The 27,010-nt window shown below is 36.6% G+C and overlaps 3 protein-coding genes across 3 annotated transcripts in view; all 3 read right to left on the reverse strand.

The window, feature by feature from the left end:
* Positions 1-1,637: 1,637 nt before the first annotated feature.
* On the reverse strand, positions 1,638-9,049 carry smpdl3a (sphingomyelin phosphodiesterase acid like 3A). Its single transcript, XM_084091526.1, has 8 exons — positions 8,910-9,049; positions 7,516-7,729; positions 7,201-7,345; positions 5,167-5,263; positions 4,207-4,370; positions 3,838-4,018; positions 3,548-3,672; positions 1,638-2,788 (listed from the first exon to the last, which is right to left on the reverse strand). The coding sequence occupies exons 1-8, from the start codon at positions 9,007-9,009 to the stop codon at positions 2,474-2,476; spliced, it is 1,341 nt and encodes a 446-aa protein (XP_083947652.1). The 5' UTR covers positions 9,010-9,049; the 3' UTR covers positions 1,638-2,473.
* Positions 9,050-9,171: 122 nt separating this feature from the next.
* fabp7b (fatty acid binding protein 7, brain, b) lies at positions 9,172-11,242 on the reverse strand. The gene is made up of 4 exons (XM_084091527.1): positions 11,086-11,242; positions 10,511-10,683; positions 10,292-10,393; positions 9,172-9,910 (listed from the first exon to the last, which is right to left on the reverse strand). The coding sequence occupies exons 1-4, from the start codon at positions 11,156-11,158 to the stop codon at positions 9,860-9,862; spliced, it is 399 nt and encodes a 132-aa protein (XP_083947653.1). The 5' UTR covers positions 11,159-11,242; the 3' UTR covers positions 9,172-9,859.
* Positions 11,243-11,734: 492 nt separating this feature from the next.
* The window catches only part of pkib (protein kinase (cAMP-dependent, catalytic) inhibitor beta), a 34,240-nt gene continuing 18,964 nt past the window's right edge, over positions 11,735-27,010 (reverse strand). The window contains exons 2-3 of the mRNA XM_084091530.1: positions 17,031-17,199; positions 11,735-12,750 (exon numbers count right to left, since the gene is read on the reverse strand). Coding sequence (XP_083947656.1) covers positions 12,668-12,750; positions 17,031-17,175 — 228 coding nt within the window. The 5' untranslated portion in view covers positions 17,176-17,199 and the 3' untranslated portion in view covers positions 11,735-12,667. The remainder of the gene's footprint in view (positions 12,751-17,030; positions 17,200-27,010) is intronic.

Here is a 27,010-nt window from a genome sequence, read left to right on the forward strand (position 1 = left end):
GTCAAGGGCTTTGTAATAATTTCTGTCCTGAACTTAATCAACTGGTATGTAATCCCAAACGTTCATGCAGTTGCTGCCCCAGCTCAAAATTAACCAGCATATTCCATGAATTCCAATTCCCCGGGGGCTGCCATGGTTACACAATCACGACAGTAATCCACAGCTTAAATAGTGCAGTAGGTTAAGCATGCCCATCAAAGCAATAGTTTGACGACTGAACAGGCTCTGATGAGGGTTTGCCCAAGTATAATGAGGCCCTGTAATCAGTGCCGAGTTGACCCATGCCGGTCTCTAGCATTGACCTTCCCTGTTACAGCTCTTTAACTTTTAAAGTAGACACAGGACTGCCAGCCCAGCTGAATATATGTGACAGCAATAACTAGCTAATCGGCCAAAGAGTAATCTGTTATGATTAGACCCTGGGGACTCATATGTTTACAACAAAGGACATTTGATGTTAAAAAGACATTTGTAGTAAGCAATGCATTCTGGGACGATTCCCAAACTGCTAAATTTATATGTAATATAGGCCTAAGGGTAATTTTACAAAATGTCTGACATTCGTTTCTCCCTTACTTTCATGTTGTTTTACTGTGTTAATAAATACATTTTTCTCAACACAAAAACCCCAGTAACTTTGGTTTAAATTTGAGTTGACCCCAGGTTATGCGTCAACCCCAAAACAAAAACAATACAAAAATACTAATTGTGGACGGAACTGAACCCAGCATATGAAATACTTTCCAATATATGTATTAACCCTGTTACCATAATATTGTAAAACAAAACAAAAATATGAATTGGCTATGTGTATCAACCCCATTACCAGTATTTGAAATACTCTCCAAACTATACATCAACCCCATTACAACACCATAATATTTTCCCCAAAACAAACCAAAGCAAACCAAACCACAAAAAACAAAACCTAGCATTTGAAATACTCTCTGTTCCAGGTTAACATCTTCTGCTAACCAATTCTCGAAGAGAGACAAAGCTCTCTGAGATTTATGTGCCTGTCAAACTCTGGCCCAACTCAGTACAGCCCTGTGTGGCCCGTGCTTAAAAAAATCCCATCCCTCCTTTAGTGCCGCCAGTGCAGCAGGGCAAATATTGACCCGTCCCCCTTACAGATGAGTCTCTGTGGGGAACTCTGAGGAACACGATTGGCAGACCACTGATGAATGCTGATTAGAGCATCTCAGTCAGTCGTTAAAACAGCCTGCCAGAGTCACCACGGCACCCCCTTTATCTCAGTGTCAACTTTCTGGCTCCACAAACCATTCTGAGTCATCAAAGGCAGTATAGCACTTGAATGCCAATGACCACATGAGGAGGGGGTCCAGACAAATGAACTGGAGAACATTTCATAAGACCCTCAGTGGAGGCAGTGAGCAGACAGTATCCCTGCGAGGGGTCTGAGTGTGTATGGGGCCTCTGAGTGGGGTGACTTGGACTGGATTTTACGCATGGTTTTCTGTTTAAAAATGTGACCATGTTTACAACTAGTGCGGTGTAGTAAAGATTGACTAGTTATAACTGGTACAACACAACAAACTTTCAAAATGATGAAAGCAAAACTAAATTCTTGTTGATGATTCCAGGATTAGAAAGACATGAAGCACTAAAACAATAAAAAGCTTGCAAAAGCCGTCATATTTTATTTATTTTTTTGTGCAAGGAAGACTGTGGCTACATTCAGCAACATAGAAGAGTGGTCCGATCAGATAAAATGATTTTTCCCTTTAATTTCTAGCAACCTATTTAAAAAAAAAACCTGCAACTAAAAGCATACTTATTTTTATAAAAAGTCTATAGAAAATTATGCAAAATTATTTTGCAAATAAAGTATAAAATGCATTACAATATTTTTTTTTTTTTTTAAAACATTTTTTTTTTAAAGTGCCTTAAAATCAGTATCAGGTTTCACAAGTAAATCTTAAAAAACATGTAATGTTTCACCCCAAAATGAATAAGAATAACTACTTTTTTTTCTTTTTTTTTGCTTAAAATTAAGCATTTAATCACCATAGTATTTGTTATACAGCCTTTTTTGTTTAAATTATTATTAATTTACATATTCTTTTGCAATATTACAGCAAAGACACCATTACGAATAGTGGCATTTACCACTAAATCATGGATCATGATAAATCATGGAGACATTATGATACTGAGAATGTCTAGGGGGAAATGTGGTTAAATGGTCATGAATATAATGAAAATAAATGAAGAAAAAAAATCGTAAGTGTTAAATTAGGCTTCATTTTCTTTACATACGTGAATTTGGAGTTGCTCCACCCCCAGTCTCCCCCCTCTCTTTTTGGTTTTGGGGTGAAGTGAGACATGTTTTCCTGAGGTTCACCCTTTTATTATTATTATTTAAATAAAAATGTTCCCTGATTTCTATTAATAAAAAAAAAAGATTAAACCCCTTTTTTTGGAGTATCCACTCCAGAACTGTAACTTCAGCTCAATCTTCTGGTCTCCCGTCCCTCACCATACACTGCAAGTAGGTCTCTCGATCCAAAAAGTGCATAGCACACACCTGAACCATTTTGCAAAAACTATCACATGTGATGTTTAAGTTGTAGCTCACCATAAAATGGTTAAAATACTTCTCAAAGGCTTTGCTCTGTGGCTGCTTGAATCTAAGAGCAAGTTCATGCAAGTTGTGGGGCTGAATGTCTTCGATATCAAAAGCCTCAGTCATAATGTATTCCAGCTTCCACTCTGACCTTTTTTCCAGGTTTGCTTCTGTGAGATTTAAATAGAACTGCCAAATATCCTGTAGAAGAAAAAAAAAGAGAGTGATTATTACAAGAGATACAACAGAAGAGCCATGCGCTGAGCTGACACCTTGATTAAAACACAGCATGTAATTAGAACTGACACTACCATTAATCATTCAGAAACAAGACTTGCTCAAGGAAGAGACGCATTGGTGGTGCAGGAATGACCTCACACAAAAAACATTTTCACATTTATTAGAATTAAGCCAACTATTAAAGCTCTAAACAACTCAGAATATCATAATTAAAAGACACATTTTGACACAGTGCCTTGCCTAATATATGGAAGCTTTTTTTGCCTCGGAATAAAAAAAATTGTAAAAAAAAAAAAAAGGTAATAGCGTCTTTTTATTTCACAAATCTGACCTTTTTTTTCTTGCAATTGCGAGTTTATATCTCACAATTCTGAGAAAAAAGTCAGAATTGCTAGCTATAAACTTGGAATTAAGAGAATATCTAAATTGCGATATCTAAACTCGCAATTGCAAAAAAAAAATCAGAAACGCGACGTATAAACTCGCACTTGCGAGTTATAATTTTAGAGTTGTCGTTCTTGGTGTGAACGGGCCTTTAAACTCTGAATTGCAAAACAAAAGTTGCGTGAGATAAAAAGCTGCAATTACCTTTTTAACTGTTTTATTCCATGATGGAAGTAAGCTTCCATACTAATAATTATAAATATGTTGTAATAATTCTAAAGGCATGCTAAAAGTAAATATATCAGTGCTTGAACTTGCTAGTAGGTGGAGACTTACCAGTAAACCATAATTCTCAGGGTGGTACAGATACGCACGGAGGCCAGGATTGTTCGAAAATGGCTCCAATAGACTTTTGATAGGTGTAACAGCAGGTGTGACAAATATAGAGTTCACAGGTTTCCCTTGAAAAGATGCATTTATGGCACATAAATCAGTATGGTATATACTGTATATATACACACATATACATGATGTGTATTTTATTTTAACTAAGTCAACAGTTTGGAACTAAAAACATCTTTTGAATATCTTATTTAACATATTAATGTACTGCAGTGTTATGTTACCTTTGTGATCCAGCAGAACCATTATGCTGTCTCGATGAGTGTGACCGTAGAATTGACCCTCAACGACGTCACTGTAGTTGCGAAATATTTTGACCAGTTGTTCATTGTAGCTTTCTCGGATGGCTGTTGTATTTATAGCATAGGGTAGGTAACCGATGGGGACGTGAGCAATTACATAGACCTCAGAGGAACAGATGACAGTGAAATTCAACTCAGCAGTCACTCACACACTGCTGATGTCACTTACATGGACATACCACTTTGCAACTCTTAATTTACAGCCTTATAACGAAATGGCCTCTTATGATCAGTGCAGCGGGCTCTCTCTAAAATTAAACTGTCTTGTAAAAGCAGACAGAATATACTCACCTTCTCCATGTTTTGTCTTGAGAGCTCAAGCGTTTCCTGCAGCCACTGGAACTGCCCAGCAGGATCAGACATATTTACAGTCACTTCATTAGGACTGTAGTACAGGTTTGTGTTGAGACTCACCAGACGTAGGCCAGGTTTGATCACAAGAGAGTAAAAGCCACCTTCATGCAAACAAGTAACATGAAGAGTATTAGCTCACTATATTGTCACAGAGCTAAAGGCCACTGTTAGGCACCATGCATCACAGTAACATAGTGAACTGTGTATATATACACACACACACACACACACACACACACACACACATATATATATATCGGGATGCACCGATATTAACATTTTGGCCGATACCGATAACCGATAATTCTTTATATTTGAAAGCCGATAACCGATATATTGGCCGATAAATCTAAATCCAAATTTTTTGATAATTTCTGAGAGCCTGATTACAAAAACAAAAGTCTCACCATTAAAAGCCATGACACAAACACACAATTATAATGTTCTCATTATAATTTTATGTAGCCCATATGACAGACTTGTGCTGCACATGTTGCACTGAACTGTATTTTCCTTTTTTGAAGTGATTCCAATCATATTTCAAGCAATTCAAAACCATGATGGTGAACAGTGCGCATCTGAAGTGTCTCAGCTCAAGGAAATAATCCATTATTTATCAGCTTTAATATATCGGCCAAACTTTCTTATTGGGCTGATAACACCAAAAATGATCATATATAGGCCTATACCGATATGGTGGCCGATATATTGCGCATCCCTATATATATTAGTGACAAAAACAGTGGCTAGATAAACAGGGATTTTGCATCATACTGTCGTTTGCATCCAAGTATTTTAGCAAGGCTAAAACTTTGCATCGACCAATCAGCATCCAAAATCCCCAAATAATATAGTAATTTAAATGTTCTCATTCATGTCTTCCTTATCTGCAGTTACCTTTTTGCAAAGTTGCTACAGCAGCTGAGTTCAACCATGGAGACCAGAGTTTGGCTACAGCGTCGTAAATTGCATTTTCAGATGTTGGCAACTGATCCTAAAATGATTTAAAGCAAGATTAGACACATACACACACACACAAAAAAAATTGCTATTCAAAATAGCATACTACACTGCACTTTTAGAGTAAAAGGGTTATATATTTAGAAACTTAAAAGGTTATGTCACATGATTCATATATACAGGGTGGGCCATTTATATGGATACACCGTAATAACATGGGAATGGTTGGTGATATTAAAGTCCTGTTTGTGGCACATTAGTATATGTGAGGGGGCAAACTCCTCAAGATGGGTGGTGTGTACTAATATATACTAATGTGCCACAAACAGGACTTTAATATCACCAACCATTCCCATGTTATTACGGTGTATCCATATAAATGGCCCACCCTGTAGAATCCTTTAAGGGTTAATTTTATAGATTTAGTTTCATTGAATGAATTTAGTTTTAATTCATTTTTAATTCAATTCATGTGAATTGAACAGCTCATAAACATACTTAATCACTTGGGGAAAAAAAACTGTTAAACATGAAAGTATTATGCAATCATTTAAGACATTTCTCCTTTTTGAAAAAATTTAGTCAAGAACCCTAGGGTTCTATATAGAACACCATTAAACCTTGTTTTCCTAAGAGTATAGTCTTAATATTTCAGCAGTATGCAGCAATCATACTGTGCCAAATTGAGCCGTACACGACAGAGTACGCCGTTTCAAATACTGATCCCACAATGCAATGCACTCACCATTTCTTTTTTCATAAAGGAAGCAGAGGTAATATCAGTAATGAATATGACGTCTTTTTCTTGATTTATGTTTTCATCAAATTGTCCAAAGATAAGATGTTTTTACGTAAAATGTAATTAAAAATGCTTAACTGGATGCCACTCAATACCCCTTAAAGGGTTAGTTCACCCAGAAAATGAAAATTCTGTCAGTAATTACTCACCCTCATGTTGTTCCAAACCCGTAAGACTTTCGTTCATCTTCGGAACACAAATTAAGATATTTTTGATTAAATCTGAGAGCTGGATCACTCCTCCATAGGCTTCTAAGACATTATAACTTGCTGGCCCAGAAAATGTATTAAAGACATCATTAATATTGTCCAAGTGACTACAGTGGCTCAATCTTAAGTTTATAAAGCGACGAGAATACTTTTTGTGCACAAAAAAACCCACAAAAATAACGACTTTATTCCACTATTCATTTCCTTCTCTCTGGGCCTCGAGTTATTTCACGTAGTGTTTTAGCGCAGTGCGTCTGTGTTGCACGTCACACACATCACACACATGACCAGCGTCGGCCAATAGTGAGCCTACGTGTGACGTACAACACAGATGCGCTGCGCAGTTATACTACGTGAACTAACTCGAGGCCCAGAGAGAAGGAAATGAAAAGTGGAATAAAGTCGTTATTTTTGTGTGGTTTTTTTGTGCACAAAAAGTATTCTCGTCGCTTTATAAACTTAAGATTGAGCCACTGTAGTCACTTGGACTATATTAACGATGTCTTTAATGCATTTTCTGGGCCAGCAAGTTATAATGTCTTAGAAGCCTATGGAGGAGTGATCCAGCTCTCAGATTTAATCAAAAATATCTTAATTTGTGTTCCGAAGATGAACGAAGGTCTTACAGGGTTGGAACAACATGAGGGTGAGTAATTACTGACAGAATTTTAATTTTTGGGTGAACTAACCCTTTAATGAAGAGATATGGAAATGTTTGAATAGTTTTTTTTGTCGCATAATTGTTTAAATGCATTTATATTTTAAAAATAGACAACTTAAAAACATAATACAATAATAAAATATAAACATATATATAAATACACTTTCAGTGTATGCTTTGCAGCAAGCAGTATGCAAATATTCCATTCAAACAACCTAAAAATGTCTGCCCTTTATTTGACCCCAGAACTGTTGTCTTGGCTATAACTCCTAAAGCTCTAGTTGCCCTTGGATTTGAAATACCTGTGGCCAGTAGTCATGGTTTCCCAGGGCAGGGTAAACTGGCAGCTCTGGGAAGAACTGACGTATGGTGTGAGTCATATTGGCAATAACGTTGATCACTATATCAGTGGAAAGCTCTTCTTTTGGGACATGTGGAGGGCTGTCTCTGCAGTGAGGGGCACAACATTTAAATAAAAATTAAGAAATATTGAAGACAAAAACCATGATGTGATCATTAGCTCCCAAATTCAATAATCCCCCACTTTCAAGTAGAACAAATTATACCAACTGATTACACAGAACAGCTGCGAGCCAAAAAATTAGTTTGCTTTATACCCTGTCCATATAATGAAGTCAGGCTGCAGGTCCACTTGTTTCATGTAACTGAACGCTGAGAGAATGAGCTGGTATGGAGAGTCACACAGGAAATCCCCAAACACTCCTGGATCCATTGCAGGAACTCCCTTGGAGGAAAAACAAACTTTGGTGTGGTCTTCTGTGACATGGTAGGTTGGATCCAAGTGCAGGTCTGAGATATGCCAGAATTTAGCTGGAATTTAAAATGGGCAAGTTAAAAGCCATTTGACAAATATGCAAAATACTCCCCTTAAATACTGATGTGTCAAATATTTTGTCCCATTCAGGAGCTATTTCACAGCAAATCAGCCCAATGCTACTTTAAAAGAGCACTGCAATCAACTTGAAATCAATTCTTATATCGACTTCCTCATTCAAATATTTCAAAACTAATCTTGTTAGTTTGTTTGTTTTGACCCAGTAGAAAGATACTATTGAACTCTTACCCATTCATTTTATTTTTACCAGTTTTCCAGCATAATAATACATCATTTTTGTTTAGGGAGAACTGGACCCCAACAAATCCACAAAATATTGAAAATAATAACATTAATTAAAAAAAAAAAAAAAATGACATAGTCAACTTCATAGTCAAATCATATAAATGTAATACACCATTTTAATAATCTTTGCAACTGAAAATTATTTGTGTGTATGTATGCATGTATCTATCTATCTGTCTGTCTGTATGTTTAATAACATATGAATTATATTTTATATTAACATGTCAGCAGCAATCTTGTTCACAATAATTGCTCATAAAATTGTGAAAAATCATTACATATCATCACCCTTATTCAATATCCAAGTTAATATATCATCCTTTTCATATTTGTCTTAACCACAGAAAATCTAATTTCAGCACGACAATATGCTCTTCTTAATGTAATTTAATAAGTAATATGTTTCTTTCAGATGCATTTCCTCAACTGCCATAATTTATTTACTTTGAATGAACTAACCTGATTAAAAGGGTCATTTTAAAAAGTCTGTTTGATTTTAAAGTATATTCATGACACTCAATTGATTATTACAAGATGTTCCATTTATTTGCACTAATATCAGTTCATGCAACATCATTGTCCTGTACATACTAATATTCAAATGTTACAATTTATCAATACACGTACCTTGATGTTAAGAGTATCAAAGTCCCAAACAGAACATAAGGCAAACTGAATGCAAACATGGACAACAACAACAGCTAAATGTACAAGAATATTTTTAAAAGGTATGTTAAAACCGCCAATAAAAGACCAGCCAATGCCAAAACATATGTAAAGTGTGTGCGCGATAGAGCAAATTAATGCATAAAGACAACTTCAGGAGACATGAAGCACCTTTAACAGCTGATCAGGCTCTGAAACACTTACATGCGCTCTGCAGGTGTTTGAAGACATTATTAACCGGCGCAGCAGAAACCTGCAGGTAAAAAACATGACTAAACACGCATAATAGAACGAGTAAAGTCATTCCTGCGCGTCCCTGTTTATATTATTACACCCTCCTTGCGTAAACCATAGACTGTAACGTTAAAAAAAAAAAAAAAAGGTGTAAAGTAAACCAAAACAGGAAATGCAATGGCTAGCTCTCACGTGACGCGTTGTTTGCGCAACCTTCTGCAGTCACGCGCACTGATTGGTCATCACTGATTGGACATCACCTTACTTTAGAATTTTGTTTTTTGAACTTCCGTTTTTGCGGTTCTTCTGTATATTTCTATATGGCTTCGCTGTCGAAGAGTAATTAGCTGGTGAAGTGTATTTGCTTATTGTAGGGTTAGCTAAATTTATCGTGAGTATTGTAATGTTTGAAGCAGGTGTCATTACAAATGTCAGTAGACCGGGAAGATTTTAAAAGAGCGGTTCATTCATAAATCCGTAAGATCACATTCATGTTGTGGAAATTCAAACCGGAAGACAGAACACAAGCGCTGGAAAGGGGATATATTTGCATAAACGTAAAAGGTAGCTTATAAAAACAGCAAATTGTTTTGTTCAACAGAAACTGTACATTGTGAAATTACAAAACAACTAGAACCTGATATTAGTAGGCAACTGAATTCACTTTTGTCAACCATCTTAATACGTACATTAAACTCATGAATGAACACACAAGTCATCATTTTTGACTGGTTATTTATTAAATGATATACACTGACTGAAAGGTATTTTTTTTTAAATGATCAAAAATATTGGTAGTCCATTGTTTCATAGAGAAGATGTGAAGGAACCAAGTGCAAGTTGTGCTTTCAGTAAAGCATCAATGCACATCATATCTGTTGCTGCCCAGTGAAGAAGAAAAAACCTGATATTCCCAAAACTTATGCTTTTTCATAGGTGCGCACAGCCACCACGTCCCCAAAGGTGAGTTTCTGAAATAAAATTGAAATCAGCAAACAATAAGTGCAAGTTATAAATGTAAAATGTTTGTATATTTTCTGAATATATTTAGTTTTGACTGTCTTATAAGTTGATTTGTTATTTTGTTTATCAATGGTGTATATTACGTCCACCTGTTTGTAGGCTACTACCTGTATGTTGTTGTCTTATGCTTGTTCTTACTTTGCACATTTGAGCTTGGGAGAAACTTAATTTCGTTCTGCTGTACACAGTACAACTATTTGTTGTATGGTTGGAATGACAATAAAGCAAGGTGAACTTGAACAAATATCAGTTTATGAATATAAACTAAGGTTGAGTTTATTGACCAAATATAAATATAGGCTACTGAATACTACTGTAAAGAGCCTTACCATCACCATCTTCCCGTCCTTGATCTCACGGACAAAGGTGGTCTCTTTACTATCCCACTTCTGCACATGAACAAGCCGGTCTCCATCCATTACCACCGTGGACTGGTAAAAATAACACATTACTGCTTATTCATCTCAGACAGAAAGCTCTGAAATGGGAATGCATTGTTCCCAGTTGTAACATTCCCCATTAAACCGTGTTATGAAGCATAAACCTACTTTACAGTTTCGGTCATCTGCGGTGGTCTCATCAAACTCCTCACCCAGTGTGAATGAGATCTCAGTGTTCTTAAAAGTACTCTGTGTTTTTTGGACCACTTTATCCCCCTCTTTCGAGATGATGAGGGTCGGTTTAGTCACATTTCCAACTTGTCTTACTGCAAACCCAATACCTTAGAAAGAATCACATTCATTGAAATCTGCTCACTAAACCCAGGGTTTTTAAATTGAAATTTGAAATTAAAACCATAATGGTAACACTTTCATTTGTTAACATTACTAAGTTACACTAGTTAACATGAACTAACAATAAACCATACTTCTACATAATTTTTAAATTGTAATGTTACATTGACTACTACATTTTTAAGATCAAAAGTTGTATCTGCTGACATTAATGCACTGTGAATTAGGTTAATAAATGCTGTTGTTGAAATATATTGCTCATTGTTAGTTGTTGCATTAACTAATGTTAACAAATGAGACCTTATTATACTTACCACCATAATAAATACAAATAAAAATGATCAGAAATAATAAACTACATTAATAATTTTTATTATCATAAAACTTACCTAGAGCTTTCATATACTCATCAAAGTTCTCACTGTTGACCAGTTTCCATGTGCCACAGAAAGCCTCTACCATTTTCAAAACTAAGCTTTTCTGATCAATAAGCAAAGACTAAACGTTATATTAATGCTCTGTAGAATATGTAGCTGCATTTTCTCTTTGCAAAGGATCTTAAGTAGTTTTTTTTCAACTGCATGAAAATGATTAAACATGAGTGGGAGGAGTCAGCATTCCTATTGGCTATTAGTCAGTGAAACAAAACATTTGATTGACTGTTGAGTTTGTAAAAGTTTTTACAAAGTAAATACATTTAGATTATATGCAATAATGATATTTATGCTCTAAATTGTAAATACAGATTTAATTGTAAATAAATCTACAATGCTAGTTTGTAGAAAATCAAATCAAATGCTTTGTTTAACTCCATTAACAGCAACATGTAATGTAATAACATGTAATATTGCACACATATATTAGATATTTCGGCTAGTTTATAAACCTATTTTGTTTTGAAATGATAAATAAAAAAAATCTGATGGGAAATTATGGTGACGTTTTTTGTGCCCACACATTATAAAAGATACCTTTGGTGTCCTCTGCTGGTTACATAAATTACCACCTCTGGTCCACGGTCCAAAAAATTAAAACTACTAAAACTAAGCACAGGATTTATTGTAATTTTTAAACATAGCATAATGCCATTTTATATGTAGCTTACATCAGACAAAATAACACAAGGTTTATGGGCAGGTAAAAAATCAAATAAAATGCAAAAAGACGAAAGAGAGGAAGAACAACATGTTTCCACAATCATATTTTTTCCATTGCCATTGACAAATATCTGAGACAAGCACTTAAGATGACGTCCAAATGACATGACCACAGATGTTTGCAGCGATACATCAGACAGCTAACAATCCAATTCCAGCTCACGCAGGGCAACACTGACAGCACACAAAGGAAGGCTTTTAAACAAAACTAGCAAATATAATGTACAATTCTCTATTTACAAGAAGAAAATATCATATTTCATGTTATTCAGCACTGTTTCTTATCCTCTGGCTAGAATGTTAACAATGCATATCTTTACAATACAAAACACAGAAGATGTGGTGTTGTACAAGGACAGGCAAATATTGTAAGATAAAAAAACTTTACTTACGTCACCAAATGGAATGTTTTTACTTTTTTTGTGCAAAAAGAGACATTTTTGCCACTACATGTCAACATTCAGAGAAAACGCCAGTATGGAAAGTCTTATAACGAAACAAAATGTTCCTTTCAAATGGGAAAGCAGGTCATGTCTTGTTTTCATAAGACACACAAAACAGCCGGTCATTAAGAAAATCATGACAGAGAGTCTTTGGGGAAAAAAAGTCAAAGTCATTGAGGTGAAAATGACCAATCGTAGCTTCAGATGAGTTCCTCTATAGGAATGAGCTGTTTTCTGCTGACCCATGCATGCCTGAATGCCAATCAAAGGTGGTCTTGATGTTGCATAGCACAGAGTGTAACAGTTGTTTGGTCAATGGGCCAAGAGTAGAGGCAGGTCACGTGTGAGTCTCTCATGTTGGTGTTGAGTTATTAGCCCTCTGTCTTTGTCTCCCCTGCGGTTTCTTTAGGTGGGTCGGTCGAGGTTGAGCTCTCTCCGCCCTGTTCCCCATCATCTGTGCAAAGGCCAAAATTAATCTTTATTAAATGAGGTACATGAGTTTGTTTTTAAGCAGACCAAAGCATCCAAAGCAATTCAAACACAAGGAGCAACACTGATTTTCAATCATTGACTCTTTATCTCTGAAGAGAAACATAAAATGTTGACTGTGGAATAAAATAATTCTTATGATTTCTGATCAGTTTTTAGAAAGAAGAGACAGTAATAATGTCGATTTCAGTATTTTTAAAACTTTTTTATTGTTAATTATTATTATTTTTATGAACCCATTGCACTGTGGCTCCCTGTTTGAATTTAAACTACTTTTATGATAATTTTGTTTCTTTTTGGAGCTTGACAGTATTAATCACCATCCGAATTCATTTTAAATAAGAGGAAGACCTCACCCTTTGAACTCGGCTGAAAAGGTCACAGCTCTAATGTTCTTTGTGCTAAAAGACAATTATAATAATGACCACTAGATGGCAGAGAAAGAAAGTCATTCAGGTTGGGAACAGCATGAGGGTGAGTAAATAATGAGGGGATCTTTTTCGGGTAAACTATCCCTCAAAGACGCTGACTTAGGAACAGTATTCTGATTATTATTTAAAACAGGATAAATAATGTATGATTCATCACTCTTCTGCTGAAAACCTCCACGGTCAACACAAACAGCTCATGGAACATAATTTGTTTATGCCCTTGAGGCTTATGGGTAACACAGAGCAGATCAAAAGTGTTTGACTGCAGGCAATTTTTAAAGCAGGTTCAGTCATCTAATCCTGCAAGAAGGCATTTTGAAATCATCTGATCAGAAATGTGTGCTATGAATCAAGGTCATTGCCTAGGGCATTAAATTGTTGATATCACTCTCTTTTTTTAGTTTTTTGAAAATCACAGGTTTTCACCATGCAGCAACCACAGAAACAAAGGAATGACTTTCTGACAGCATCTGGTGACATTCTAACATACAGCCGGCCCTGTGATGACAGCTCAATCAAGCAAAAGCACTTAAGTGTGTTTGTGATGACAGAGTGCTCCTTTCTCTGTTGAAAAGCACCTTTTAAAGAGAGGTGCTTTTGTCAATCACAGCTTAGTCTCGCACAGGAACGGAGCTAGACTCTGACAACATAATGGCCCATTTTATATATCAGAGGTGCAATGTATGGATTAAATTAGACTAGTTAACTTATGCACTGAACTAGTTTTCAGCCCTGTTAATTATTAATCCCATTGCATAAATTTGCTGTTTAATTACACTGCAGTATTTCATTCTGGTTATGTCCTTTTATGTACACCATTTCTTTCATTTTTATTAAATCATTTTAAAATACAACTTTTATTTCTATATCCTTTTTCTTTGCATATTATGTTGTGAAAATATTGTGGAATATTATTACAATATAAAATAAATGTTTATATATATATATATATATATATATATGAAGAGTTCAGATGCAAAAGCCTCTAAGTGCCATCTGAAATTTTCTTTTAGAATGATAATTTTTATCAAGCTCATATATTTAAGTTCAGTAACTTCACTTAAATGGCAATGAAAATTACCTATTAATTGTCATTTAAGTGAAATTACTGAACTTAAATATACAAGCTTGATAAAAATGACAATTCTAGAAGAAAATTTCAGATGGCACTTAGAGGCTTTTGCATCTGAACCCTTCATATATATATATATATATATATATATATATATATATACAGTGAGGAAAATAAGTATTTGAACACCCTGCTATTTTGCAAGTTCTCCCACTTGAAAATCATGGAGGGTGGTGCATGTCCACTGTGAGAGACATAATCTAAAAAAAAAAAATCCAGAAATAACAATATATGATTTTTTAACTATTTATTTGTATGATACAGCTGCAAATAAGTATTTGAACACCTGTCTATCAGCTAGAATTCTGACCCTCAAAGACCTGTTAGTCTGCCTTTAAAATGTCCACCTCCACTCCATTTATTATCCTAAATTAGATGCACCTGTTTGAGGTCGTTAGCTGCATAAAGACACCTGTCCACCCCATACAAACAGTAAGAATCCAACTACTAACATGGCCAAGACCAAAGAGCTGTCCAAAGACACTAGAGACAAAATTGTACACCTCCACAAGGCTGGAAAGGGCTACGGGGAAATTGCCAAGCAGCTTGGTGAAAAAAGGTCCACTGTTGGAGCAATCATTAGAAAATGGAAGAAGCTAAACATGACTGTCAATCTCCCTCGGACTGGGGCTCCATGCAAGATCTCACCTCGTGGGGTCTCAATGATCCTAAGAAAGGTGAGAAATCAGCCCAGAACTACACGGGAGGAGCTGGTCAATGACCTGAAAAGAGCTGGGACCACCGTTTCCAAGGTTACTGTTGGTAATACACTAAGACGTCATGGTTTGAAATCATGCATGGCACGGAAGGTTCCCCTGCTTAAACCAGCACATGTCAAGGCCCGTCTTAAGTTTGCCAATGACCATTTGGATGATCCAGAGGAGTCATGGGAGAAAGTCATGTGGTCAGATGAGACCAAAATAGAACTTTTTGGTCATAATTCCACTAAACGTGTTTGGAGGAAGAAGAATGATGAGTACCATCCCAAGAACACCATCCCTACTGTGAAGCATGGGGGTGGTAGCATCATGCTTTGGGGGTGTTTTTCTGCACATGGGACAGGGCGACTGCACTGTATTAAGGAGAGGATGACCGGGGCCATGTATTGCGAGATTTTGGGGAACAACCTCCTTCCCTCAGTTAGAGCATTAAAGATGGGTCGAGGCTGGGTCTTCCACCATGACAATGACCCGAAGCACACAGCCAGGATAACCAAGGAGTGGCTCTGTAAGAAGCATATCAAGGTTCTGGCGTGGCCTAGCCAGTCTCCAGACCTAAACCCAATAGAGAATATTTGGAGGGAGCTCAAACTCCGTGTTTCTCAGCGACAGCCCAGAAACCTGACTGATCTAGAGAAGATCTGTGTGGAGGAGTGGGCCAAAATCCCTCCTGCAGTGTGTGCAAACCTGGTGAAAAACTACAGGAAACGTTTGACCTCTGTAATTGCAAACAAAGGCTACTGTACCAAATATTAACATTGATTTTCTCAGGTGTTCAAATACTTATTTGCAGCTGTATCATACAAATAAATAGTTAAAAAATCATACATTGTGATTTCTGGATTTTTTTTTTTAGATTATGTCTCTCACAGTGGACATGCACCTACGATGACAATTTCAGACCCCTCCATGATTTCTAAGTGGGAGAACTTGCAAAATAGCAGGGTGTTCAAATACTTATTTTCCTCACTGTATTAATATATTTTAAAATGTAATTAAATTAATCTGATGGAAAAGTTGAATTTTCAGCATTATTACTTTAGTCTCACATGATTATATTATATGATATATGCTAATATGCTGACTTGCTGCTCAAGAAATAATTCTTCTTCTCCTTCTTCAGTTGTGCTGCTATATTTTTGTGGAAACCAAGTTCCTTTTTTCAGGATTCTTTGATGAATAGAAAGCTCAAAAGAACAGTATTTATTTAAAATAGACATATTTTGTAACATTATGTCTTTAATGTTACTGTTGATCAATTGAATGCATCCTTTATGAATAAAAATATGTATTTAAAAATATTAAAAAAGTAATAGGCTACTTAAAATATTTAATACTTATACTCTAGTCTAAATAACATAATAATTGAAGGAATGTTAAGGAATCTCTCACACACTTTTTGACATATTTTCTAATTGAAAGTCACTTGCCGAGTGATAAAGCTGTTGATATCCAGTGAATGCACCAATAAGTAAGAGTAGTCATATTCCATGAGCTAGGAGGGTAGTTTCTTTACTTTTTATTAATTTGTATTGAATCCTTTTCATTATTTTATCCCATATTTTGCCTAGCCCTGTCCATTAATCTCAATGTATATACCAAAAACATGTGTTTGTGAGACCAGCATTCTCGCATCAGCATATACATTGAGACTATATGGACATATAACTGTGGCGTGAAGAAGGGGCGGGTGTACGACACCGGTCTCGAGTCCCACAGTGGAGCTCTGGAAGGATAAAATGAGTGACGACAGTGGAAGATGAGAAAGGACCAGGCCTAAGACATTTATGTTGTGGTTTTATGCTTATATGCGACAGTCGTCCGTGAGGGCTGCTGCTTACTTTCGTTTTAGCTGTGATTAAACTTTGCTGGTTCCCGCCTCCTTCTTCCCTGAACTATGAACATTGTTACAATAATAAGCCTAGTTGAACAGAAAAAAACGATGCAGGACAACATACAGTACCTCCAACTGAAAGCTCGGCTAGTTTATCAGGTAGGTCAGCGGCTCCAGAACCAGCAGTGGAACCTAGAATATCTGGCAATGCATTCCGCCGGCCAGTCCTGCCCGTGGCTGCAAAGTCAGAGACGACAGGTTCCACATCAGTCATCTCTGGTGGTCTTCATAGCATCATCTGAAACAAACGAAATGAAATGCACTCGCTCAGTTACTGACATATGAGGGTTAAATTAGAGGATTATTTAACAGTTCAGCAGTTCTACACTGTAAAATATAATAATAATAATAATAATAATAATTCAACTTATTAAGTTAATAAACTTAAAGATTAAGTTTAAAGAATGTTTGATTTTGCTTTTGTTCTACACAAGCATATTAATTGCTAACTTGAAATATTAACTCATACAATTTGATTTGTAGGATTAGTTTCCTTTTCAAATTCTATGTGATTAATAAAACAAAATATTTCCATAACCAGCTGGGTCACAATTAGAGTTTGACATTCTCTAATGAAAATGGAATGTTGCTTGCCAGTGAAAAAACTTGCTGCTATGATGCTAGGGTGTTATAGGTGGTTGCCAGGGTGTTGCTATGTGGTTGCTTATGTGCTCCGAGTGGTTTTTAGCCCGTTGCCATGCGGTTGCAAGGGTGTTCTGGGTGGTTATTATATTAAAACACCTATAGGTGTTTACTAACTGACCCAAGTCAAAATAGCCCAATCCCAAGTTTTTATGATATTTTTATCCCTAGATAAGGCTTGGGTTTCTTCCATCAAAGCATATCAAATTATTATGTTTTTATTATTATTATTTTTTATCTTAAACTTTGAAAAATCCCAAACTAAACATTAGAAATTAATATTCATATAAACTAATTAATCTCCATATAGTGATAGTAAGGCATGAATCAGCATAATTGTGGGCAATGACAATAGCCCTAAGAGAAATGTATGATATTGTACCTGTTCACTATGATCGTTGTCCCTGATCAGTCAAGAGTACAAAAAGAGCAGCAGTATCAAAATTAGTGGAGCTTGTTCTCCACTGCATCTCTGATGAGACTGTTCTTCTCTCCAGGGAGTGACTGAACCGAGTCGCTGACTATTGCTTTTCTCCCCACACACTGTCTACAGTACCTTCAGCTGCATTACAACATCCCTTATAATTTCCTCATTGCATTGTCACTAAAAGCCCTATTGGGGCATTTTTCACATTTACCTTTCTCTATTCTTCATTCAGTCAATCACACTGTCAACCACATGCAAGATGGAGTAGCTTTGAGGAATTTGGCTAGAATCCCACCTGTGTCAAGGAGGATTGCAAATAACATTCATTGTGCTGGCAGAACAAGACAGAGTTTCCAAACCACTTGGCAATGCCTTCAATCTGCAGACAAACTTGATTGGCCTTTAGTTAAGTGATTGTTTAGTCTGTCAGAGCATTGTTAAATCCGACCTGACTGTACATGTAGTCTGAGGGGAAAATTCACTACTAGAAAAGGCAGATGGGAATGTGGGAAAACAGACTGACTTATAAACTGCACGGTCAGCCCAACCAAATGACCTTTCATTCTCATCCTAATAAAAAAAGATGGCTTTGCTTATCAGATCAAATATAAGATTAAAGAGTGATAATATCTGGGTCAGTTTCTCTGCAGTCTAATACTGTATCAATTAGTGATTCTGTGAGCAAAATCCTGATAACTAATCAATATTTTTATAAATTAAAAAATTATTTCTTCACAACTGAGAATATTTTTCTGTTTTCAGAAAAATCGATATCCTGCCCGGTTGAAACCATTATTTCAAATTAGATGGCGCCACTGCAGCTTAATCATAAAAATTTCCAATCAATTTCCATCCCTGCCCCACTGGTGCTAAATGTAATGGAATCAAAACATCACTTTTGCTAATGAGAGCTATTTAGCTGGATTTAAGATGGATTTTCTTTACATATTCAATCTGGCCAGCAGAGGGCATGCATTGCATCCATGTAAACTGAGATTTCACATGAAGGAGGCTAAAAAATACCCCTGTTTTATTGTATAGATTCAAAGATATTCTATAAAATCAGTGATAAACTACCATGGCTTTTCTTGCACCCCTAAAGTGTAATGCCAATGCAAAATCCCCATAGATGATTGGACCAAGTGTATTTTAAATGCAACTTCAAAAAGTATTTTTTTTTAATTAATCAATGTTATTTTTGCATTTATAATATATATATATATATATATATATATATATATATATATATATATATATATATATATATATATATATATGTATTCATATTTTGAATTAACTGGCTTTTATTTGAATATTTTTTATATTTTATTTATCTTGAATTATTTTTAATATTTTATTCATCTTAAATTATTTTTAAATTATTAATTATTTTAGCTTTATCGTTTATTACTTTTTAAATATTATTAGAAAGTATTATTAGAAACTCTTCCTTCCCAATCACCCTACTACCTGTCCATTGATCCTATCCCTGCTCATCTCCTTCAGGCCATTTCTTCTTCAGTTGTACCTGCACTCACTCCTCTTCACACTAGTACATTTACCACAGCATTTACGCAGGCTCAGATAACCCCACTGCTTAAGAAACCCACTCTAAATCCAGCACTTTAGAAAATTACAGACCGTTATTTCTTCTTCCATTCATTGCAGACACTTGAGCGAGCTTTGTTCAACCAGCTCTCTACCTTTCTCATACAGAACAACCTCCTGGACAACAACCAGTCTGGCTTCAAAAGCGGCCACTCAACTGATACTGCCCTGCTCTCAGTTACTGAAGCCCTGAGACTGGATCTTGCTGGATCTGTCTGCTGCTTTTGACACAGTTAACCACCAGATCCTCCTTTCAACCCTCATGACAAAGGGCATCTCAGGAACTGCACTCCAGTGGTTCAGGTCTTACCTCTCACCCTCTAAGGGGTGAGCTGTCTAAGTAGCAACATCTTGCTACTGGGGTGCCTCAGGGCTCAGTGCTTAGACCACTTCTCTTCTCCATCTACATGTCATCAATGGGATCTGTCATTTGGAAACATTTGTTTTTCCTATCACTGCTATGCTGATGACACACAACTCTATCTCTCATTCCAAAAAGATGATCCGACGGTAGCTGCTCGCATCTCAGCCTGCCTGACAGACATTTCTAGCAGGATAAAGGACCACCACCTTCAACTAAACCTTGCGAAGACAGAACTTGTGGTCTCGGCCAACCCAACACTTCATCACAACCTCTCCATTCGACTAGGTTTGTTAACCATAACTCCTCCCAGGACAGCCAAGAACCTTGGAGTTGTGATTGATGATCAGTTAAGCTTCACAGACCATATTGCTATACAACCTGTAGATTTGCCTTATACCACATTAAGAAGATTAGACCCTTTCTATTAGAGCATGCTACACAACTCCTTGTCCAAGCCCTTGCTCTATCCAGACTGGACTAGATGCTCTCTCGGCAGGCCTTCCAGCATGTACTGTCAAACCTCTGCAACTGATCCGGAATGTGGCAGCGTCTTTAACGAGACAAAGAGAGCACACGTCAAACCCCTCTTCATCAGTTTGCACTAGCTGCCAATAGCCTCTCGCATCAAATTCAAGGCTCTGATGTTTGCCTACAAGACAACCACAGGCTCTGAGTCTGCACCACTATACCTAAACTCACTACTTAAGACTTACGGTATGCGCCCTCCAGAAGCTTGCGTTCGGCAAGTTAACGGTGCCTTGTGGTGCCATCCCAAAGAGACACAAAATCACTCTCACAGACCTTTTGCTTGTCTGATCCCTGCTGTTAGAATGACCTGCCTAACTCAATCAAAGCAGAGTCTTATGGAAATTTCCAAAAAACGGCTGAAGACAGCAAGAAGAATCTTTTTCGTCAACACTTGACCAGTTAATATTAGCACTTACTTGTTCTATTCTGTTCTATTCTACTCTGTTTCTATATTAATTTAATCAACAAAAAAAACCTTGCTACGTGCACTTTGCTAGTCTAATAGGGACTTGACACAGCACTTTCATACTGTTGCCCTCTTGTTGATTTAATTGCTTCTATTGTTTCATTCGTAAGTCGCTTTGGACAAAAGCATCTGCACAATGATTAAATGTACATTTACATATCATTTAGCAGACAGTTTTATCCAAAGCGACTTACAAATGAGGAGAACAATAGAAGCAATCAAACCAACAATAGGGCAACAATATGCAAGTGCCGTGACCAGTCCCAGTTAGTCTAGCACAGTACACACGTTTTTTTAATAGATATAGAATAGTCAGAGTGTTAGTATTAATGGGTCAAGTGTTGCTTAAAAAAAATTAGGGATGCACGATATTGCATTTTGGCCGATATTTGATATGCCGATATTTTCAAACTAATTTTGTCCGATGCCCATACCGATACCGATATATACACATTTCCCCCCTGATATATTTACACTTTAATTTTATTGAAGAGAAATCCAAGTCTCTCTCCTGTACTACCTTTACCATATTACACTCATGTGTTGTAGATAAGGCAATACACAAGACAAACAAAACAACATTTGATTCTACCATAAATGTATAATTTTACAAATGTGGACAGACATTCACCCCTGAAAAATAGGTAAATTATTTCACTTGGAGACTAAATGATATGCCAGTGCCACATTTTATTTTTAAGTTCAGACTTCAAACTTCAGTCCTTAGGAGTAAAATAAATAAAAATAAATTTTCAAATAAAAAATGTACATCTTCTCCTACTTGAACAGGTCTACCAAATGCTCCCCTGTTTTCGGTGCTGATGCGGCGGTGACCCGTTCATGTAATATGTAAGGGTGGCGCTGCCAATAAAGCAACTAAAAGCTGTCACAAAGAAGCGCAAAAGTAATTATCATGAATATGTCAAATATAGCAAGGAGACATTTTAATTGTTTATTAATAAACAAGTGTTTTCTGTGTCGGCTGCAAAGATGAAGTTGACTGACTCGCGATCTTCGGAGTAGGCTAGTGAACGCGCCAGAGAGAAATGCACATTTCGGATTACATAGTTTTCTTTCGTTTTGAATTGTTCTGTTTAAAAATATGATTTCAAACGTTCTGTAGATAATATATATATTTCTTCTCAGGTCTGTGAGGCAAGTAGGCTATGCTGAGTTTCGTTTCATTTATGAGACAAACTCCAGTTCACGCGCGCGCCTCCGTGTCGTGATATCTATTATCTATTATCTGCTTTACTTATTATTTATTAAATCCAGGCAATTGGTTGATGAAACATTGATTAAAATTAAGATACAATTAATACAAAACGAAATTCACTTAGAAAGGCTTTGTGCTTTCTGTTCGAGGTCTCTGTGAAAGTTTTAAAGGAGTCTCTTTTAGTGCCGCTTTCAGAGCAGTCACGTCCGTAACCGAGAACTGTCACTGTTTTTCCTCATAAATGCGAACACGAAAAATAAAATAAAATGAATATTTTATGCTCTGTGGAGAGCATAGTAGCTTGGAGAGCTTACATTAGTAAGCTACAGGACATTGTCTTTCAAAACAAGACCTGCACGAAAGAGAAAAAAAATGACTGCGTAATTGTACCCAGCACTTCTGAAAATGCACTTGCGAATGCGTCTCTGTCCCCAGCACATTTCAAACCAAACTGACGCTCATGCTAGAAATGCCTCCTATGTTCGAAGTTTAAGTTGCTGGCGCTCATGCTATGTTCACAGTCGTCACGTGCACATAGGAAACACGCCACCCTATCGGCAAGGCTCATCGGCAGAAATATTCATATCGGCAGATGCCGATGATGGTCATTTAAAGCTTTTATTGGCCGATACTGATGTTGTGCCGATATCATCGTGCATCCCTAAAAAAAATGCGTTTTCAGCTAATGTAAATGTAATAATTATTTTTAATAGTTTTAGTTAACGATAACAACACAGAAGCACAATTATATTAAATAATAAAATAAATAAAAAGTGTGGCAGAAATCACACATTCATGTCTAAATTTGGTCAGTTGAATTGAGTGTCATGTCACCTTTTCCTGTGGGGAACAGAATGGATTTTCAAAATGTCAAAGCTGCTCTGATCACTCACAATCATGTTTTACTGCAATCTTGTTTGATTTATTCTTTATAGAATTGGAACCTGAAGCATCTTGCACACTAAATAAAACCTCTAGACCAACACATCATATACTTCTGAATAGAACTATGATGTTAAAACTGTTTTCTCTTTAGTCATGTCTTGTCTTGTCAACGGCACAATGTGTGCCAGGTCTGCACTGGTGCCCTCTCAAAAATGAATGTGTGCATGACGCCTCTGCATTCTGCCATGAGAAATAAATGTAACATCAATCAAACTGTATCTTTTCAGCTTCTTCATTTTTTCATCTGCTCTGTCTCTGAGTGTGAAGATCCAGGATGATTAGCGAGGACAAATTTTGCAAAACTATAGCCTACACACTTCTTCCCCTACACTCTTTCTTTTTAAACCTTAACACAGCTCCTTAAACAGGGACTGACCAATTCTAATGTCTATTTCTTGTTTTGTTTTTTTGTTACTCTTCCAAACTCAAGCTAATTGATTTTTAACAGATATAATCTTACAACAGTAAGATTGAAATATGAAGAATGACTTTTGAAATGGGAAATGAATGGTTATATGCTTCTCGGTCAGTATGGTAAAGCCTTTGCTGAAGGCCAAATAATGAAGAAAACATTGCTTGGAAATGTGACAGATTTGCATGCTTCAGTGCGAATTGTTTGGTCAGATCTTGATGCAGAGAGATATGTGGGACACCAAAACATCAGAGACATCTGCTGCCACTGCATCAGCTCAATGTTACTGAACAGCATAACAAAATAAATATAAATTAGTGCTAAATGAAAAGAAATCGATTAAAACTGACATCAACATGAAAGGACGATAACCAACTATACGATATAGTTCTAAATATAAAAGAATAGTCCGCACCAATATAACGGCACAGAGAAACAATTTCACTTTCACAATGAGTTTTTCCAGCTGATGAATGATAAAAACATTGACAGCCAATAATAATCTGTCCTGCTTTCAGAGCTCGAGACTTTAAAGCGGCAGATGACAAAACTGCAGCGCGCGATTCAAATAAACAGAACGATAGTTATCTTTATCTGGGGTGCGTTTCCCAAAGCCAAATATGGTTCACAAGTTCCGTCGTTACCAATAGTTCAATGGAAATTGCGATCATAGTTGGCAAACGATGCTTTTGGGAAACGCAAATAGTTATAGTTGGAAGACACTAGCACGCATTTCAGACGTGAATCATGGCAGAGTCGACAAATAAAATGAAGAAAGTGCGGTCGGAAGAGTGCAGAGGCGGCTCTATTTACGACAGTAACGTTAAATACAAGTACTCCACAGCGACTCTAGGGGGCGCTGTTTGAGAAAAACGGAAACTGCATAGTGTGCCTTTTACCCTATATTTTCATTTTTAAAAAGTCCTGCTCAAAAAAAAAAAATTTAAATCTTTTTTTTATTTGGTTATATGATCTTACCTTGTACAAGCATCCTTAAAGCCCCACTAGGTAGGAATTCCGTTTTGGTCAAACAACGACCCCTAGAGTCGCTGTGGACTACTTGTATTTAACGTTACTGTCGTAAATACCACTCACGCAGAGCAGTCTCTTCCCCCTGTATACCGGTCCCTGTTCAGTCGGATGGAAGCTGTAACGAGTGGAAATAAGGTGTGTCCCCTTTAAAGGGATACTCCACCGTTTTTTCATATTAAACTATGTTATTCCCTTAACTAAGACGAGTTGATACATACCTCTCTCGTCTCAGTGCGTGCACTCAATCGCTCTGTCTTGCGGCGAAACTTTGTTAGCACTTAGCTTAGCCCAGTTCATTCAATATGGGCCAAGCAGAGAAGCTACCAAACACCTCCACGTTTTCCCTATTTAAATACAGTTACTCGCGTAGTGTAACTCGACCTAGGACGGTGACACAAAACAAAACGTTGCGCTTTTCTAAGCGTGTAAAATGGATAACTATATTGTATGGCGGAATACCATAGCAAGTGCTTGTAAGCACTTCGACTTGGCGCAGTAATATCTTCACTCGTGAAAAATCCTCTCACCGGCCCCCGCTCCCTCTAGTGAAGATATTACTGCGCCAAGTCGAAGTGCTTACAAGCACTTGCTATGGTATTCCGCCATACAATATAGTTATCCATTTTACACGCTTAGAAAAGCGCAACGTTTTGTTTTGTGTCACCGTCCTAGGTCGAGTTACACTACGCGAGTAACTGTATTTAAATAGGGAAAACGTGGAGGTGTTTGGTAGCTTCTCTGCTTGGCCCATATTGAATGAACTGGGCTAAGCTAAGTGCTAACAAAGTTTCGCCGCAAGACAGAGCGATTGAGTGCACGCACTGAGACGAGAGAGGTATGTATCAACTCGTCTTAGTTAAGAGAATAACATAGTTTAATATGAAAAAACGGTGGAGTATCCCTTTAAAGTACGATTAAAAACGATACAGACCCCGTCAAGCTATGGCAGACGTGTCATTCAACCTATTGTAAGTCGATGTACCATCACAAGAGTCTTGGAAATATATTATGAAGGTTGAAAAGTTACCTAGTGCTGCTTTAAAACAAGATTTAGGCCTACTTGAGAAGCAAAATAGCATATGCTTTCACATGAAGACTTTAAGAGTTTATTTTTCTTATTCTATTAGCAAATTTCTTGTTAGGTTTAGTTTTTGTAATGTGTATGCTATATTTTGGTTTAGTTTCATTCTATTTTGGTTTCATTTTCTGTCAGTTTCTGTCTGTTCCCATTCGCCTGTTCATAATTAGTTCCCTTAGTTACTCATTCTTGCTCTAGTTTGTTACTAGTTTATTCTTGGTTGCTTCTTGTATTTAAGTTCCTGTGTTTCAGTTCTTGATGTTGGTTCTCATTAACATTAGTATCAAGTTTCCTATGTTCTGCGTATTCTGAATAAGGACTATTTGAGTATGTCTTCGTAATGCTATTTGACCAGCATAAATGATACAGGTTTGCCCTGTTATTATAACTAAAATCTATAAAACTATGTCTGTATAACTATATACAAATTGTGGTAAGAAAAATAAACTTATTAGTTAATTTAATTGCTTTAAGGATGCTCAGCTAAAAAAATTTTTTTACTGGAAGACAGGACAAAAATTCCCCATCAAGACCTCTTGTCTTATTCTATTAACAAATGTCTTGTTATCTAACAAAATAGTGAGGTTTATCCATAAAACAAGAAAAAAACTCCTTAAAATAAATTAAAAAAACAAACAAAAAATGTCTATAGTGGAAAAAATGACAAAAATAATTGTTATCCCAAAGACGGGGGTAAACATTCCTGTTTCGGCTGATGCCACCAAACCCTCTTATTTTTTCCCATGCCTCCCCTCCAACAACCTGCCTCCGCTAAGACATAACTGACTAAACAGATGGTGTCCCAAGTACATTAGGTGCTCCAGAGGAGGGGCAAATGCTCAGCAGCAAAATTAAGAAATTTATCAAACACCACAAGTATGCTGTACTTTTTCATAGTACTTTTCCATAGCTATTTATGGCCTCACCATGCTACGACCTGTGCCACTTAGCTCTTCTCTGTCTCACTCAATCCAGGAATCAGAAGCTACTAAAATCGATGTACACTGTCAATGACACTATACAAAGGCTCCATATGTGTTAATAAGCTCTGTGCCAAATGCACTGAGGCACTATCAGTGATCCTCGGAAACGACACCCGTCACCAACAGTCAACAGCAATGATAACTGATCTGGTTCCTGATGATGCCAGCTGGCTGGTCTAGCCCCCGCTGAACAAGACCACCAGAAGATAACATCTCGGCATGCTGTTGATGGGTTTTGGGCAAGAAAAATGTTGTTATTTTTTCCAGTTTTTTGTTCCAATCACAGTTTTTGTGTTTCAACAAATATGTCCTTTAAATTTAGTCAATATTTTGTCATGTCATTTCAGT

The sequence above is a fragment of the Abramis brama genome, assembly GCF_963993115.1.
Source record: "Abramis brama genome assembly, chromosome: 18".
Classification (NCBI taxonomy): domain Eukaryota; kingdom Metazoa; phylum Chordata; class Actinopteri; order Cypriniformes; family Leuciscidae; genus Abramis; species Abramis brama.

Bases quoted from the DNA above. Each gene is read 5' to 3' on its own strand.
- smpdl3a (XM_084091526.1), bottom strand. From the start codon at position 9,009: ATGACTTTACTCGTTCTATTATGCGTGTTTAGTCATGTTTTTTACCTG. The intron at 7,730-8,909 runs GTAAGTGTTTCA...TTTAAATTCCAG, and splicing joins CAAACACCTGCAGAGCGCAT to CTAAATTCTGGCATATCTCA. The intron at 7,346-7,515 runs GTATAAAGCAAA...CCCTCACTGCAG, and splicing joins GACTTCATTATATGGACAGG to AGACAGCCCTCCACATGTCC.
- fabp7b (XM_084091527.1), bottom strand. From the start codon at position 11,158: ATGGTAGAGGCTTTCTGTGGCACATGGAAACTGGTCAACAGTGAGAAC. The intron at 10,684-11,085 runs GTAAGTTTTATG...ATTCTTTCTAAG, and splicing joins TGAGTATATGAAAGCTCTAG to GTATTGGGTTTGCAGTAAGA. The intron at 10,394-10,510 runs GTAGGTTTATGC...TATTTTTACCAG, and splicing joins CAGATGACCGAAACTGTAAA to TCCACGGTGGTAATGGATGG.